The sequence below is a fragment of the Rhea americana genome, unplaced genomic scaffold (genome assembly GCF_003343005.1).
Source record: "Rhea americana isolate MKP2758 unplaced genomic scaffold, rheAme1 scaffold_115, whole genome shotgun sequence".
NCBI lineage: Eukaryota > Metazoa > Chordata > Aves > Rheiformes > Rheidae > Rhea > Rhea americana.
Window position 1 is genome coordinate 2397516 of NW_028185206.1, and position 19163 is coordinate 2416678.

General features: G+C 40.9%; 1 protein-coding gene across 6 annotated transcripts in view; it reads right to left on the reverse strand.

Moving 5' to 3' along the window:
• PSD3 (pleckstrin and Sec7 domain containing 3) overlaps positions 1–19163 on the reverse strand; it is a 119550-nt gene that overhangs the window by 22856 nt on the left and 77531 nt on the right. For all 6 annotated transcript variants that reach the window (XM_085317738.1, XM_085317724.1, XM_085317748.1 and 3 more), the window contains 3 exons: positions 15241–15284; positions 6789–6982; positions 4439–4509 (listed from right to left, as the gene is read on the reverse strand). In XM_085317738.1, coding sequence (XP_085173864.1) covers positions 4439–4509; positions 6789–6982; positions 15241–15284 — 309 coding nt within the window. The remainder of the gene's footprint in view (positions 1–4438; positions 4510–6788; positions 6983–15240; positions 15285–19163) is intronic.

The following is a 19163-nucleotide window of genomic DNA, read 5'->3' on the forward strand; positions in this document are numbered from 1 at the left end:
GTGTGTCTTTGTTATTAAATAGAGGAAACTTATTTGAGAAAAGTTACAAAAAAAATCCCTGAAAACCCACAGGATTATAAGAAGCCATATCTAAGAGATACAATGTTGCAGACCACTCAGGAGACCACAAATGCAACAGGAAGGCTTGTGTCCTGCACCCTTTGCCAAGAAACAATTTCTAGCAAGGAAGTATGGTCATGCTTACAAACCTCTTTTCCTGCCCTCCTTATAAACTTCTTCTGTACATCCCACAACAATCTAGTAATAGACATTCTATTACATTCATACCTTGTTATTTTCTCTTGTTGTAAACACAGAGGGTATGAAACTAACCTTGGCCTGAAGATGTCCAGAGACAGGTCAAACATCCCAAATGTCAAATCTCTCATTTTACATAATACTGTGCAGGTAAGTCTAGTTGGCTAATTGTGAATGCTTCCACTGAGCCCCTCTGGTGGTTTCTGTGCTTACTGATTAAGAAAACATCTCTCTCAAATAACTCATTTAAAAATAATAAAAAAAATATGTAGCACAACAGTTAGCCCTGGAAGAGTTCCAATAGAAGAAAAAAAGCCTGGGAGCAGAAGCAGGACTGTCCAGAGAGCTCCTCAGTAAATCTCAAATCACCATCATTTAGGAACCACTGTCATATATGGACTTTGACAGTAAAACAGCGATAACAAGACTGGTAATAAAACTAAATCAGAGCAGACTCGAGACCACACTACCCATTGGGGAATGACAGTTGTGACAAACTATTACTATTAGAATACTATCCTGAAGGAACAGTAACGGTACATATAAACAAGAGAAGCAATGATGTAGAGGTTTGTGCATGTGGTTAATGACTGGCCAGTAGATGAGAGGAGAGCAGCAGATGTTCTCTATGTTGACTTCAGTAAGGTTTTTGACACTGTCTATCATAACATCTTCATACACCAGCTGATAAAGCATACTTTAGCACATATGCTAGATAAGTAGATATTGAGGTGGAAMGGCAGAGCTTTGAGAGTTGCTATCAGTGGTGCAAAGTATAATTGGAGGTCTGTAGATGGTGGTATCCCCAAGAGGTCAGTGCTAGAGCCAATACTGTTCAACTTCTTCATTATCGGTCTGGATGATGGGACAGAGTGCACCCGCAGCAAGTTTGCCAGTGCGGGGAGTGGCTGATACACCAGAGGGCTGTGCTGCCATTCAGAGGGTCTTCAACAGGCCAGCGAGATGGGCAGGGGAAAACCTCATGAAGCTCAGTAATGAGAAGTGCAGAGTCCTGCACCTGCGGAACAATAACCCCATGAACCAGTGCAGGCTGGGGACTGACCTGCTGGAGAAGTTTTGCAGAGGAGGATCTGGGGGGGCGGGTGGACAACAAGATGACTATGAGCCAGCAAAGCACTCTTGTGGCCAAGAAGGCAAACAGCCTCCTGCGCTGCATTAGGTAGTGCGTGGCCAGCAAGTCAAGAGAGGTGATCTTCCCTTCTGCTCAGCACTGGTGAGGCCCATCTGGAGTGCCTGGGCTTGCCAGGACAAGAGAGACACGCACGTACTGGACCATGTCCCGCCAAGGGCCACCAAGACAACAAAGGACTGGAGCATCAGTCATACAAGGAGAGGCTGAGAGAGGTGGCGCTGTTCAGCCTGGAGAAGAGAAGACTGAAGGAGGATCTTACCAATGCATTTAAATATCTGAAAGGAGGATGCAAAGAAGATGAAGCCAAACTTCTCAGTGGTGCCCAGTGGCAGGACAAGAGGCAATGGGCACAAATAGGCACAGAGGGAGGTCTGTCTGAACACAGAAAACCCATTTTCTCACTGTGAGGCTGACAGAGCGCTGGGACATGATGCTGAGAAAGGCTGCAGAGCCTCCCTCCGTGGAGATACTCAGAAGCCCTCTGGACACAATCCTGGGCAATGTGCTTGAGTATGGGGATTGGATTAGATGATCTCCAGATGTTCTTTCTAACATCAACTGTTCTGTGACCCTGTGATGACTAAGGGTAGTATACAGCACCTAACAGTGAAATTTACCTCTTCTCTGCTTAAATAGTGCTTAGTGCACTGAAACCTTCATCACAGCTCCTTCCTCCACAGGAATAAATAATGAAAGAAAGAAGAAAAATGCGTGTGTGTATATGCATTTGCACCCTGCCCTAAGCACTGCATAAACAGGAAAGGAGACAAAGAAGGGCAAGGAAATCCCTTGCCCATGACCAATGCCAGAGCTCTGCAGCTCTGCAAAGAAGTCAAGCTGTTCTAAAACGCTCCTGAATGTTTTGAAATTAGGATAATTTCAGTCTCCTGCTATACTGCAGAAGAAAATCACACTTCAGCAGTTTATGCTACAACTAAGCTTGGTCTAGCCACACATTTTAAAACTCTGGCAACCTCAGTTTCTGCAATACCATTTCCCTAATAGAAGAAAGCTTATGGCAAGGTTGAAGTGGAGCCCTGCTGGACCTTTTGGAGCTGAAGGCAAATTCAAGAACATTTCACTGCTACAACTGGATGTCTAGTGGCAGAGCAGAGAACAGAGACACGCAGGCTTGCAACTACCCCCTTGGTCTGTGAAAGAATTGGTTCCCATTAGGACCCTCCATCAACTTCCTCCAACCTTAAATTAAAAGTCCTCTTTTTCACTGTGTACAGTGGCTCAAGTGCAAGTGGCTTCACGACGAAGTAGCAGAGTACAACTTCTGCAGAGTAACCACAGAATTCAAGTACTATGACAACTGCCAAGCATACAAGTAACAAACAAGTAAGAAAAAGAAATCCAGCAACATATTTTGTTCTACAAAGATGCAGTGAGATGTGAAATTACTCTCTTGCTTTCCAAAGGATGAAGGGGGAGAGTGGGAAGAACAACCTTCTCTAGGAAAATTGGGTGCTACATCAGCATCTGTATGTTGTGTCAAACAGGAAATACATAATATTCCCGTGATAATCATAACAGTACTTAATTAAGATTCTAAAACAGAGAGCTTCTCTATTTCTTCTTCTTGAAAGCTTGCTAACCACCCCTCAGGTATCCATTAAAAAATTAATTCATGCATTATGGACAAGGAACCTTCTTACTTTACGYTAAGGAAACCTTTTTCAGACTAACACTAAATATGACTTGTTTCAGAAATCAAAGTATCTGACTCCAATTCACCTAGGAAAGAGCACATCCAAACCTGCCAGGAAGGCCACCTTATTTGTAACTGCTACTGACAAGAAGACCAGGAAAAAAAGATTCAGCCAAGGGAGACTCAGACCTGCTTCTGGTTTCTCTGATATCACATTCACCTTTTGACTCAAATTTCCCCTCCTCCCTGCAGGTTCTTATGTCTATTCCAGTATTTCAGCACTCTTTAGCAGGGACTGCTCCCACAGCCTCCACCTTGTATCACTGCAAAGAATTTGATCCAGACCACTCTCTTACTTCTCAGAGACCTTTCAGCAGCATCTAGATTGGCTCCAGGGAAATAACCAGCTTCAGAAAACCAGAGCAGAGGAAGAGGAATCAGCAGTATGAACTTTCTTGCCTGATAGTTGCAAAACGCACAGTGTAAAAAGGCTTTCAGTGGAATAGACTTCTACAAAACAGTGTAGTCTGGACAAACACTAYCTATTTCATGAACATTTCATTTATGTTTAATTTCATTTATGTTTGCTAGAGAATAAGGGGGGAAGCAAAAAGCCTTATCAATCTATTTTGCTGCTACCACTTATTTGATTTTCTCAGTTCTTGATCATATGTTGTATTTTATTTTCAAGAGACTAGTTAAAACTGTCATATAATAGATAAAAGCTTGCACTGAAAAACTAAAGGGATTACAGCTGCTGTTTTCTTAGACTTCTTGCTGGCAAGGAGTTTGTTTTTTTTTTTTTTTTTTTTTTTTTTAATGATAATATTTCATCTTGCTTTGGGAATAAAAGTATCTTACAAATTTGCTAGGGAGCAGAAGGTGCAGATTCCTACCAGGACCAAGCTGTTGGTAAACTGCTTTACAGCTGCTCTTGCAGTCATTGTGGAAAAGTACGCTGCAAAAAAGAGGGGAGAGGAAGGATGGCCTCACAGCAGGGGCAGTCATACTTACAAACTGAGGTGTTAAAAGCAGCTCAGAGAAATGTGTATAAGACATAGAGAGATGATGCTATCTTTGCTGGTGACGTCAGTTATTTTATCAGTCATGAGTGACAGCAAAGTTATAAACAGGAATTGATGGGGTGCATATGTGATGGGGACAACAGGATTGAAATTGACAGCATGAAATGGGGGAGGGAATCAGTGCCAGGTTTCATGCCTGAAGGAGTGTGTAAACAGTGGTGAGGACACAGTAAACAGCTATATTGCATTTTGGAGGGAAAGAAACCTGGAGGTGAGCTGTGAGAGTAGAGGATACCTGCTGCTTTATCCCTCTTTAATGAGTTTCCAAAAGAGAGTGATTTCTTTTACCTTCTGCAAGTACAAGACTGTTCCCTTCAGCACAGCATAAAAGGTTTTCCAGCCTCGCTTCCCCCTGGGAGCTGCAAAGAAAACAAATGAAAACCCATTTAACTCCGATCCATTTTTACACTTTGTCTAGGCAACAGGAGAGCTACATTAGTCCTATGTTAAACCTCCTTTGTACTCTCCATTTCAAAGGACAATGCAACTCAATACAGTGCCAGCATATACCCGCTGCGAGAAAGAGTATGAAAGCAGCTGGGTGACAGCCCTGGATGCAATGCAGAAAACAGGCCAGAGCTATCTGGTCTGTGCTCCTGCAGGCACCAGCCCTGCCCCTGCACAGCAGGGTCTGAGCTCAGTGTAGGGGCAGAGATTTGAGTACGACAAAATCTTTCTCCCTTTATCTGCGTGTGGAACACACTGTGCAGAAGTAACATGTCTCTGCCCAGGCTGCAACACCGCACAAAAGCATCTGTTCCTCCTGCAACCACTGTGCACATGGAAGCACTGGCAGAGAGCTCCTGGCCCCTAGACTCTTTTCCCACAGCCTGCAGAGTACATTGGAGAAGGGAAGGAAGGAAGCGGGGGCAAATAAAATCCTAAAGTAAAAATATGAGTAGGTTAAAGGTGGTGCTGGAAGAGCATACCAGAGATAACACCTCCAGCTCAAAACTATCTATAAGAAACAAATAATAGAAGGGAATTCAAGTTGAAGGCTCCGATAGGAATGGATTTAGCATTGCTAAAGTATCACTCTCAGAAATGCATCCCATCCTCATCTGGGAACATCAAGTGACGCTGAGGAAGAACCAGGTTAGTTCCTAGCTCCAAAGSTTAATCATTCTCACCTCACACTGTGGGCCTTACTTCCAACTAGCATTTGTCTGGTTCAGTTTTCAGCCATTGGCCATTATTATGTTTTTCTCCTCTAGACTGGCTAGTGATTTAGCCCTCAGTACTCCTTTCATGAGAATATCACCTCATTTGCTGTGCTACAGGGGTTAAACTCTATACTGCAACACCACCGTTAGAAAATGAAACATGAAAAGCACTATCTTTAAAACCAAGTTTCATTTTATTTGAAACTCAAAAGTCAGTATGTACATTTTTGACGTATTTGCATGACAGTGCGATCAGGCCATTACAATACACAGGAGCTTTTGAAAGTATAGCCCTAATTACCTTGCACATAAAATGATTATCCCAGAAATGGCAACATCCAGGGGGCTGCATAGTGAGTGATTCTACTCATTTGTAGTTAAAGAAATAAGTCAACAAAGGCAACCATATACCTTTACTTTTTATGGTTAAACAAACAAAATTAAATAAAGAGGAACCTATTCAGAACACCCAGTCATCAGAAAGAATGAGGTCACTGATTTCGACATCTCCACATGGTTTTAGTTGTCCAGTTGTTTTAGCCTCCAGCTTGAAAACATTAACCTCCTAAAATATACTCGCAGAACATGCAAACTCTGAAAAGCTTAGTCCAGCTAAAGGGAATTGCAGTTACTCAAAATCCATTACAAAGTCAGATTTTGCCTTTTGGATTCAGTCCAGCAACTGTAATATGAATGATTACTGATTACAAATGATCAACAATGATCAGGGAAAAACAGATGCTCTATGTAGCCTTTGCTGTTTCCAAAAACGTAATAGAAAACAAACAAATGAAAATACACCAAAAGAAARAAACACTCCTGAGTAAATCAAAGGCCTTTGATAATTAGTGTACCACAACTGAAGTAGGACAAGGAAGAAAGAGGGTAATTAAAGCAAATGAGTTAAGGTTATTACAAAGAAATGGCAGGAAGGAACTGCGCAGTGTAACTTTGCCTGTCACAAAAAGCTGCTGAAATTCCCCAGTATATGAGATTCCAAGGCTGAGAAAGGAGGGAAAGGAAGAGTTACAGGATTTTCCAAACCAACATAAGGAATACTTTCTTTGAAAATAAAAGTGGAGGGAAAGGGAGATTAGAAACAGTTTTGTTTTTGATTCAGTGTTACATAAGGAAAAGGCAAATTACCGAACTACTACAGAACAGCTACTGTAAGTTGCCTGAAAATGTTTTCACTTCTATAAACAATGAACTTCACTTTTTTTTAGCACAAAAGATTCACGTTACTTCCTATAGCCCGTTATTCCTCATAAACACACATAACAGCTGCTGCAAGTGGGACTGAAGTAAGCCATGACAGCAATAGCATGATAATCCAATTGCTGTATCATTTGTAATTACTGCAATCTCCCCTAATGAAACAGCACTATATGCCTTAAGAAGCACACAGTCTCGTCATGTGAAGCACTGTGCAGAGATGACAAGCAAATGAGGTTTTCAAAGTGAAAGATACTCACTTTTCTTTCCATCCATATCTGCATGGATTTTCCGAGCCAGGAATCCTGTTTTATACACAGCAGCATTGGGGTCATGAGGGATGTCTAAGAATGGGTTATTAGAGTTGCCAATGCGACCAACAGCCTTTGTCTGGCTCCCGTTATCTTTTTCATCAGTACCATCTGAGTGAGACTTTTTTTTCTCTTCTTCATCTCTAAAAAAGGTGATAACAAGTAAGGTAAAACAAATGAGCAAATGTACAGTAAGGTTACATTTTTGGAATTCTTGCACACTGCATGTCTCTCTTTAAAGTTGACCCTATTTAAAAAGGAATCAAGACATGTACTAAAACACAGACATGTTACAGTAACACTTCTTTTCACCTACCTCACCAGCACAGGTCAGGGGAGATGAATTTTCAAAAAAGCCCAAGTTTGTTTTTTACATTCCCGAAAGGTAAGCTTTTAAGAAAGCTCTGTGTCCTCCAGTTTCAAATATTTTTACATCCAGTTAAATAAGTACTAAAATAGGAACTATCTGCCTGCTGGGCTTTTCTGAAAAATCTCCAATTTCTTTATGAGTTTGCATGTAGATGAAAAGAATTAGATTACTACAGATCACTGTGGCCTACCCCTTAACTCAGTATATGAAACACAGCCTCTGCCTCCTCTTCTTTATTCTCCTCCAGAGAGTGGCATAAAAGTAGTAATTTAAAAATAAAAATTACAGCTAGTGAATTATGCTATCTGTGTTTTAGAAACAAAATGTTGCTCAAAATGTTATTTATTAGTTCAATGTATTCAACACAGCTTTCAGGGACAACAATGCAACCCGTTTCAGCAATTCACATGCATTGCCTGTCTAATGAGCACCTTCCTGCTTGACACAGYCAAAGGCAAAAAGGAGAAGGTGGCCAGGAAAATAAACACCCTTGTGAAGGGTGTCCATCATAAGACCAGGATGACAGTTATCAGAGAATATCTTGGTGGATGGTGCATCTCAAAGTCATGGCTGCTGTTGAGCACAGAGCTGTCCCATCTCCTTTGAGACCCAACATGTTCCTCCCAAGGTGACTTATGAGGGTGCATCAGGGAGAATGAGTAAAATGTTCACTTACTGGAATGTCCACCCAAATAAACACCTTCAGAGAAATGCTAGGGCAGAAGGACAGTCTTTGCTGAAAAGGCCTTCTATAGCATCACTTAGTACAAAAAGATACAATGATAACAGACTGCTATAACAGCAAAGAAAATGAATCCAAATCGAGGTCAGAAGCATGACCCGGTTTTGGACGGTAAGATTCTTCAACAGTACAAATATGGACTGCTATAAATTGACATTCGGTCTCAGAGTTAGAGAAAGATGACAGACATTTTATTTAGCTGTAGAGATGTAGTGATAGCTCCTTTTGGCCTGGCAGTGTACCATACCATCATGGTGATGTCTGGCAATGTCTGATGATGAAGAGAAATGAATCTTTCATCCGAAAGTCTGATTCCTGCAAAGAAGACCTGTCTTTGCATCCTTCAGCCTATTAGTGTGCGTTTTCCCACCCCTGAACGGAGATATCTGCAATAATTTTTTTGTTGGTCAAAGAAGATTGCTTCATGCATACATTGGTTGAAGCCCTCCACTAGCTAAAAAGTGCCGGAATTCCCGACAAATTTTGCTGCCCCTGTGTCTATTTCTCCAACTGGCTGGTGACAACCACAAGTGAAATCTGAACCACCTCACAACATGTGTTGTTTAAGTATGTGTCAATTTCAGAAGCAAACTCTGCCTACATAATTCTGTAACTTATGGTGCTTAATCCAGACTAAAATCTCTTGCAAGACATAAGGTCTCAGACTGATTTGTAATTTAGAAGTGCCCTGTGAATTCTGGGATCTCAGCCAAGGACACAGCGGATTTCTCCTTGTCAGCAGAGACCTAATGCAGCAAAAGGCTTAGTATCTTTTCGAACAAGCTGTTTCCTTGTGAGCACATTATCCTGTATTGACCAGAAGTCTAGGGGAAATACACCAAATACTTCCAATCAGGCAGCCACAGGTGTTGTGATAAGCAGACATGGGAATCCTGGACAGCACTGTTATCAGGCGTAGTACTTTCAAAATCAGCATCTCTGTTGGAGCTGATAGAAAGGATTTCTTCAAAAGACAACTGTAGATAGGGCAAAACCCAGCAAAATGGCACCTGCTCTCCTGACTACCAGATAGAAACAAACTTTTAATGGGTATTGAAAATGGGACACCTTTGAGATGCAGAAGATTCAGGTGCTTTTGAGAGCTGGATGCTTTGACATAGGAAATAAATGGTTTGGAGGTCAAGAGGCAGGAGCCAGTCCAGTCCATAAGATCCAAAAAGGGGACCAAAGAGCCAAGGGGCACTCACTACAGAGACATGAATAAATGGATGAGTAGCTGAGGAAATAAAAAGAGCCTCTATCCCCTTTTGATCTTCAATCTTAACCTATAATGGAAATAAAGCCAAGGGCTCTGTGACCCACTTCTAATGCTCCATTTTGCTCCAGTGGTCAGGAATAAGAAGCAAGCAGGAGATTCAAAACAGCAGAACAGCTCCAGTAATAGTCTTTACTTGTGTACCCTCCACAGATGGCTAAATAGGACTGGCCAGGAACAGAGTCAACTGGGGACTGATCAAAGATCAAAGCACAGATCCTTACACGGTCTGCAAGAAAGGTGATGAAGGACTAGTTAAAACAGACACACTCTTGCCAGACTGTCCAGAACATAAGGCTTTAGAAGAATAGCTCAGAACTGGACAAACTTTCCTTTAAATGGTCTCAAAGATTCATCCATCTGCACTTACTCCTCACCAGCCTTCTGGACACTGTTGCAAGAAGAGTGAACTAGAGAAAATTCACTTGACCTCTCAATATATACACTTGAAGACTGATCTTTCTTTGAAATCACTGGCTGTTAGAATTGAAACTACTTCCTCTTCYTCAGATGGCTCTAACAGATTATTCATGGTCTGCAATGTTCCTAGAGCGAAGGGCATCAGTGATGMTGGGGTGACAGTGGCTCGTACCTCTATGCAGGCATAGTCAGTGCTGTGGATTTAGTGCCACACAGCCAGTGCTCAGGTTCTTGTGTTTTGGTTTTGAGGCCTTGGCTTTCCATTTGGCACAGCAAGATCCTTGTGCCTTTTGAGAAGGAAAAAAAAAAGAGAGAAAAGATGTTGCTACCAACACTGATTTCTGTAACAAAACATCAGCATCTTGGTGCAACCAGGTTTTCAAAAGTTTTAGGAGRTTTTTCTGTCCTTGACAGCAGAGGGAGATCATTCCTTTCGCTGCCTCTGAAAGTGATTGCTCTTGTAACCCGTCTCCAGGGGCAGAAAGGGGACCAGTGTCTCTGCTCTCTAGGCGTACTGCTGGAAGAACAGGTCTGTAAATCTTTCCAAGACACRGTCTGAGTCACAAACTATTTGCACAATTTTCCAAAAGGAAAAGCTTCACYGCTATCTCCTTTAGGCTGTCCCTTTGGAAAAAGACCTGCAGATGGAGCAGTGCACCAGGACACAGGCTGTGCACCACGACACAGGCTGACCATGAGAACCAGCTCTCCAAAATGAAAACCTGCCTACTCTGCCACGGAAAGAAAAGCAGCAGTGTTGTGAGCCACATGTGTGATCACTGAAAATCAGAAAATACTTGCCTCCTTGAACACACAGATCTGAAACATGTGCAAAAATACTGATGTTGCTGTTTTGGTGAAGAAATACATTTTTGCCTCTCTCCTCAAAAGACCTCCTACAAGAAAAGTTCCTTTATCATCTTATCCAAGAAAAACAACATTCAGGTCATTCCATAACAAAAATGCGTTTGTTACGCTTTAAGACTTGACTTTAGGTTTCATCTTGGAAGATTTCAAACTCACTAAGCTGGAAAGACAGGGTCAAGCCCTTCATTTTTTAAAGTCTACTTCTTCTCTGCATTACTTCAAACAGAATCACACATCACATGGTAAAAGATTGAGTTTATCAATTAAAAAATGACATTTTAAAATGAAGTCTGATTTGTGACACACAATTACACAAATCTGTGGAACTGGTAATATTTGTATCAGGAAATCAACCTGAGGAACCAGTGGAGAGAAGTCCTCCATGACGTCTTTCTCAAAAGCAGGAGAGAAGATAGAGAGCTAGACGATCACCAGATGACCGCTCTAAAACCAATTGTTAAATTGAAAATTTAATTTCCTGGAACTTGAGATTATAAGAGATAATTATCATGGGGAGAGATCTTTGAATTTGACCTAGAAAAGGAGGATTTCAGCACAGAGGTCATTATCCATTCAAGTCTCAGCATAATAGTTTGCCACAGGAAATAAAGAAGATCCAGTTTGGCAGGTTCCTTTTTCTATGACCTTGCTTTCCTCCAACACCACTGCCTCAGTTACCTATTTTGTTCCAGCTAGAAAGAGKTGATTTCTCAGTGGAGTTCAGAACAACAAAAAATGAGATAACGTGTCCATATCTAAGCTTTTGTAGAAATAAAGCTTTGTAATGTACTGGCCAAAAACCATAAAGTTTTCCTGAAAATTACATCATCCTGCTTGAAGAAGGCTTTAATAATAATAATGGCTCAAAAGCACCCATTTGTTTCTTCAGTCTTGTAAGCAGTAGTTCATGGTTTCAAATGTTAATATTAGATTATCGCCCTTTTCTAAGGTTATGCTATTTTTTATTCCTACTACCTGCAAAGGGAAGAAGACATAACATTATAGACAATGGAGAACAATAATATTTACCACAGCATTTCCATGTAGCTATTACAGAAACAAAACAAAAAGCCCTGGTGCCCTTGAAATCAAACTCAATTTTCTTCTTCACCTTAAAGACTGACAACGACCAGTGCAAAAGCAGAAGGATGAGAAACTCATGCAAAACCTCGACCACAGTATTATAGACAATGGGACTGAAAGGAACTTAAGAGGACATCTAATCTACTTCTTTACCTCTAAGGCTAAAACAACTAYTTCTAGCCCATTCTGGACAGAAATTTGTTTAAGCAGTTCATAAAAATGTACACTGAAAGCAATTCCATAGCTAGTCCAGACAAATATATTCCCTGATTTAAAAGTTTTACTGTCAGAAAGCTTTCTATGTTTAGCCTTCACCTCTCTTGTTTCAAATTAGCCTATCTACCATGTGCGTGAAGAACACTTCATTCCTCTCTTCCTTGCAACAGCCTTTTATATATTAAAGAAATACACTCAGGTGCCTCTAATCAGAGTTCTCTTTTGTGACTAAATAAACCCAATTCTTTTAATATCTTCCCACAGTTCATGTTCACAAAGATTTTGAATTCATTTAATCTTATGGGTGATTTTGGGGTAGAGGAGCAAGAGGCAACCATCTGACAATATTATAGTTGAAAAAAACACTCTTGAAAACATACCAAGTCSTTTAGGGAAGTTTAAGAACCATGAAGAATTACATAACAATTGTTCAGGCTAACTGCACTCCTAGGGTGGTTCCAGTGACCTCAGCACACTGAAAACTGGATGTATTGAACTAATTGGATAAAATATTACCTGACTTCACTGCAGTCAGTTATAATTTCTGCCACTGACTTCAGTGAGGCCTGATGACTACTCACTGCGCTTAGTCCCCCATCTGTAATTCAAAGAACTGAAGTATAGTCCAGTAGGTAGGAGGAATCTATGGCTGTACATATGCAGTAATGCAGAAACATAGAATGGTATAAGACTTAGAATAATCATATTTCTGATGGTTAATTTTTCCAAAAAGGTGTGTTCTCTCATCTTCCAGGAAACTGAAGAACTAAAGGCAACTAAAATAAATGGGAGAACATTCCCTGGCGATTTTATCATGGAAAGTGACCAATATAGCATTGTGGGGAAGTGGGCAGGGAGCATACCCAGTCCGACATCTACCAGCTGTCYATGACTTCCAGGGCAGATGTGTTTCACATTTCACAGATCATAGTATATGATTCACTTTAACCTTTGGTAGAGCTTAGACTTAGAACTACTGTAGAAAAAGAACTGTAATGCAATTTTCTCTTCCAGAGCTGTACTCACATTTCCATGTTCATAAAGGATAAATTAATATTCCTCCTACTGAATGTCTCTGGAAATACATTGGAAGTACATGTGCTGAGTAAAGTGACACTTTTCTTGAATACGGATCCAAATTTGGAACCGTTGGTAGCTTCTCTTTTTGATGGGCTTAGGACCAGACTGCAATTCTACTGGAAATGGACAGCAGACCTTTTAGGAGGATGACACGTCGTTTGTAACAAGTGAGAGAAGCATCATACAGCAGTCTTTCCCATCTCATTCATCACTGTCAGCCTCCTCTGCCTAAGGACTTATTGACACCCATTAATCCAACAAATAATGCACTGCATGAGAAGCTCTTCAACTGTTGCTTAGCTCACAAGAAAGAGCTTTAGATCCTCAATAGGATTCAGGCTGGAGGACCTGCATCCCATTATCACATCAGCATCACAAGCGAATTTATGCTGGACTCTAGAACACCCTTTCTGACCTTTCTTTACCTCCCATTTCTCCCCCTGCCATCTCCATCAGGGAACGCAAAGGCACACTCCTTGGAAGGGAGAGACAGCATCACCTCCAGTCCCATGACAACAGAACTGACCACACACCTTCCTCATCCACCTTTCTCTGCAGATCATGACAGCAGAGCAGGAGACAGCAATTTACTTTCTCCTTCCAGCCCAAGCAGTCTCAAGGCTGTTTGCTAACCACACTGCTCTATAAAGGTAAGGAAAGAGATAGATATGCATCCTCCCTCTTCCAGCTAGCAATCCTGCCTAAAGCACCACCATTTCAGCTACGTCTGGAATAAGCCTTGTTTCTCATCATGGAGAGTGATTTTCACACAGGTTGCAGCTGTCTTTCTGAGTTTCAGATTTGAATGGACAACTGGCCACTTGGAGAATTCTACAGGGACAAGGTGGCTTTACACCTATACCCTACAGCCCTATTTAGAGAGGACTCTGATTTCTACCTCTTCCAGCCTTACATTTTTTCCCCAAACAAATCATTAGCAAGGGATATGGGATGGTTTGTGTACGTGCCAAAGGTGGTGTTATCTGTACAGCAGTAAGCTATCTCATAAATCACCTTGACTGAAACTCATAGGAGCAAAGCCAGGAATGAGCCAGTTCCCACCTGGAGACTGCCCAAGTAGATTAGACACAGTACACTCTCTTGCCAAGAGCTGCAGGAAATCTGTAACATCAGGAAGGTCACATAACAGACTTTGCTGGGTATGAAGTAGCTAAGACCTAGGTCCTGCAAACAGCTCTGGTGTTGGGACAAATAAGATTCACATAACATATTCTAGGTCCACGACACATTTTAGGAAAATATGTCTCCCACCCTTTTTCACATGAGGCTCATCAAAAACGGCACTTCGTGATGATTCCCATTACCAGCCCACTTTCCTCACTACTCTTGACATTATTTAACRTACTCCTTATACATCTGAATAGAGGCTACAACCCCCGCTGGGACCAGCWGCCCTTACAGGCAAGACTGCCTGCTCTGTTAAGATATTCAGTTGAAGATATAGAACTTATAACAAGGACACTTAGGTGTCATTGGAGTAGGAAGACCTATGGCAGTAGATAGGACTGCTACCCCAAAAGATGCAAGAGCCTGCATACCAGACATACGCTGCTCTCCASAAGATGAGGTCTTAGGTGTGTGAATACACACAAGTAAACATCTTATTCAGCCAAAATAGTTATAAGACATCATTCGTCTCCCTTACATCAAAATCCATTGTTCTGCAACAGCCAAAATCTAGAGCAGACCCTTGTCCTCTCTGCTGGCATATCTAGATCACATAAAACCTAAGCACAGGCGAATGTTGATTTAACATGATCAGAAACTAAAGCTCTTCCTTTGCAATGTTTTAATACTTGACATGTATCAGCCTGTCAAAAGCAGTAATGATGAGGGGAGATCAGACTTTGTCCAATTTATCATCTTTCATATTAGGCTGTTGTCAGGTTATCCATAGTTAATCAGGAGACAATCCAGGACAATAACCCAACAGCAGGAAACTCAATCCAAGACCTGTGTTTCTATTCAGTGGTTCTGACACAATGTACTGAAKGATAAAGGGAGAAGTCAACATCTGTTTTATTTATGCAGTCATAGAACAAAAGAGGATTTAATTTCTCTATTTTCAGGCTGAAGTTTCCTACTAAATGAAATGTACTCCTTCCTTACAAACACAGTTGGCTGCTATCATTAGCAACTCCCCTGGTTAGTAAAACAGATAAGGCAGTATTGCCAGGCCATTCATTAGCAGAAAAGCAAATTCATTATATCCACTGGCTACTTTCTGTAGGCTTTGGAATCCATACAGACAATGACATAGAAAGTACAGACAAGTTACTACACAGGTACTATTTTTAAACTCCTAAATTCCATGCAGTATACTTACACTGCCCATTCCAGTTTCTCATTCTTGATTGAATTGTAGAGGGCCTATAAAAAGAAAGAAGGGAGATCGGATTATTGTTTTATCTCTGCTACACATACATTAACATGTTAATGAAAATGACCTAACACTAACAAGCAAGCTTTCTCTGATCAAGAAAGTATCATATCTGCTCACGTTAACATTGAAAGTCTCAAGCTGAAGGCAGAAATATCATCTAATGGAAAAAATATTAGAATGTAGGGTTTCAGAGAACAGTCATTTTCTGGAGCAGGATTCTTTAAGGGAAGCCAACAAGTTTGCAAAATGCAGGAATACACAAATGACTATGCAATTTAAGGTCAAATTCCATCTCTGCTTAAGTCGGTGATATTTTGCCACTGACAACAACAGGGCCAAGATTTCACCTGCAAAACTGTATCAGAATGGCTAACTAAAGCCTCTGAGCCTCCAAGCATCTGAATGCATCTCCCAGTTACATACCAAGGCAGAGAAACATTCCATTTCTAAATGTAAAACAGAAAATGCACTATAAGAAGCTTGCAGTTTTGATGATTGAAGTCTTGGACTGCTATCTGCTAAAAGAGGTACTCTTTTAAATCAAAAGATAGAAGCTAGTTCGTTTGGTATCAAAGGTCTCAAATCCGTTGTTGATACCAGCCTGCAACAAAAGCATTCAGAAAGTGACTTAAGTTTCTCTCCACACTTGAGATGGATTTTTTTGAGTGGGTGCAGGTAAACCATTTGGATAACTACATCTGATCTCATCCCTCCTGTAGCTGATACATAAAATGGATAAAAGCCTGCTATTACTACAAGCTAATGGAGGTCTTCAAATAGGCCACTTGAGTCAAGTGATGTATTTTGGTATGAAATGTCCCTGATTCTAGTACTTATAATCCACATTTGTAATTCACTTTATACACATAGCTTGATTTACTCCCTCCAGCACATAACTCCTACACGGCCTCAAAATATGTTAATGTGTAGAACTGTTGATGCACATGATTACCAAAAAGTAGCATATCAAGTATGAGCAAGTCTGCAAATCACATACTATAATAGCTATGACACGCTCAACAGAAACATCAGTATTTAAATAGCCTTAACTCTGACCCACAATAAAAATAGTTTGGAAGACTGAAGAGTCTAAGTTGGGCTTGTTCATCACAACTAAACGTGCAATGAGATTCCATAAGCATATGCCACTGTTTATCCTATGCTCCACCAGCTTCTTTTCCAACCTTACACAGTCCATTTGAAGGTTCTTAGTATTCAGCTCTGTGAAAATTTGGCTCTTGTTTGAGCCATACATACTCAAGTCAAATACTCTGGTACAACTCACCTCACACTGATGAACTTTTAGCCACTGCTCACTATAAATCTAGCTTCCTCAAAGTAACAGAACAGATACAACCACCAGGAGCAATCATCCCACATCCTATTTATATGGACCTACCGCAGAGAGGTCCCCACTCATAACAGAGCTTTGCTGTGCTGCACACAGCAATATGATGAAATATTTCCAACTCTGGAGTGTTCACAGTCTATTTCTGTTTACTCTGTGTTCTCTGAATTTGTACAAGGAGGTCAGATCCAAAGGCAAACAGTCAGACAAAGGTGAAAGAAAGGGCACTGCTGGCAATCTGTAGACAATTTTCCTAATTTTAAAGATGAGAGCTCGCAAGAGAGTTTAAGAAAACCCTGCAGGAGGAAAGCAAAACAAAGGGATAACACTCCTCCTGCCGTGCACCAAGTAATGTTACAGAATTAGGCCCACCTCCACTCTTCTACAGAAACTCATGCTGACACTGATTCCCTGGAGTTGTGCAAATTTTTCCATTAGAAGGCATTGTTACTAATGATTTGGTCAAAAACCTGCACTTATTCTTTGACTTGGTCATTTTTTCATATTGTTATCCAAATATTCTCTTACATATTGAGTTAGAAGACTTTTCAAAAATAAGGCAAAGAGCCCTGTGTGTGGTAATATTTTTCCTGGTTGTTGGCTGAATGAGCTTTCAAAACTTCACAAAAGCCTGGCCTAGGGTAGAGAAATGCCTTTTGCTGTTATCTAGCCATATGCCCACAAAATTGGGTAGAGATCTCTAAAAATTAACACCAGTCCTGTGCAATGCTGCTTTTTATGGGTTCTGGTACTAAAGAAATCTCTAAGGATCAGTGCCATGGAAGAATGCCTGTTCCTAGAACAGGAGACACAGAAGTAGAACTCCAGATTGTCGAGGAAACAACAAAYGGCCCAAGCTTTTGCCTTCTAGAAAGTGACATGTGTTAGTCCCCTTCACATTTTCATTAATGAGCCAGACTCCATCTTCTTTCTTTAAAGAGTAAGAGACACCAATTCAGTCATATGGCATACATCTGACAAAGGACACTGTGTCCCCCACAGAGCGCCAGGTAGAACTGTCTCAAAAAATTCTTATAATTTACAAAATGGAATACCTCTCAAACAACGCTTGCAAGCAACTTCAGTACAGACAGCATTTGTTGTCCCTCATACAGAGGGCAGCTGCAAAATACCAGCGAGGCATTAGTGCCAGCAAAGGCTAGTGAGGTCAAAAGGGAAAGCAATCTCCTTGCAAGTGACAGAAGCAAAAGGGGTAGATACCTCACATATGTCACTGTGCCCTGCTTCACAGTTTTTCCAACAGAGCAATGAGCCCACTTCATGCTCTAACATTTTCCACACATCCAGTGGGCTCTCTCATTATCTGCAGAAAGAAAAATTTCTCTTTTGTTTTGAAACTGGTGGCAGATAAGTACAGCCCAACTCCTGCTCTATCATTTCATGGCTACTTCTCAAGGCCCTGATTCAGATAGTATCTCTTTTTAGTAGACATCTCTCCAGAGCATGATTAAATCAAACAAACTTGAAGAAAGGCACTTCTTCAAGTGCCTTCATTGCTTCACTAAATTGGAATAAAGCTGATCAGAAATTATAGTGAAAACATGACTTTGACCAGTACTTTGCTAGTTGCAAGGATGGGTTTTATTTACTTGTATTTTCACTCTAGAGAAAAACAAAAACAAAAGCCCAGTGGCTCTGATTTAAAGCATGCTTGCAGTTTGACCAAGCAAAAGAACAAACCAAATCAACTCAAACCAAAACAACAAAAAATAATTACAGCTTCTTATCTGCTTGCCTGATAAAGTGTTTGGCAAATTTACAGCCACATAAACCAGAAAATTAAGGGCTGGACCACAGCAGGAAATGACAGAACTGATCTTTCACTGTCTCATCTCCCACACAGGAYCAATACCTCTTTGAAAGGAAAGTTATATCACTTCCATCTTTGTATCTCTTCCGTCCTTCAAGGCACCCATGCTGCTGGAGAGGGAATCCAAGCCCATGGCTACTGGCTTTTCCACACTGTCAAGGTTCACCCCTTTAACCACAAACCTGTATTACCCAGACCACACATGCTTACTGCTTGCTGTTTTTCATCTCCTGAGGACTGCTCATCTCTTGCCCCCCTACTCTGAGACCCAGCACTGATCTGAGCTTCCCTGAGAAGYAACAGCAATTTTGAAGATGGAATAGAAGAAATAAATGGCTTTATAAAGCTGGAGATCAAGCATCTCCCTAAAATATTTTCTTAATTTAATTCTACTGCTGCTTTCTCAAGCTTTGATTTGATCCTTAGGAGCCTGCAGTATAGAAAACAAAGTGAGATTCTTTTGTATTTAGTTATTAATTGGGTAGCTTTCTTTTTTCTTAATGGGAAGCCTAAGCTCTGTAAGAATTTGCATGCTGCTGAATTCCAAATCATTTTTCCCTTTAGTAAGCAGGTAGGTCAACTTTTAAAAATTAAGATTTCCACAAGCCTTCACCAGTTGGCATTTTATTCCAACTAGAGAGAGAAGCAAAACTATAGAGAGTGCTTCTGAAAACTCCTGTGTATTTG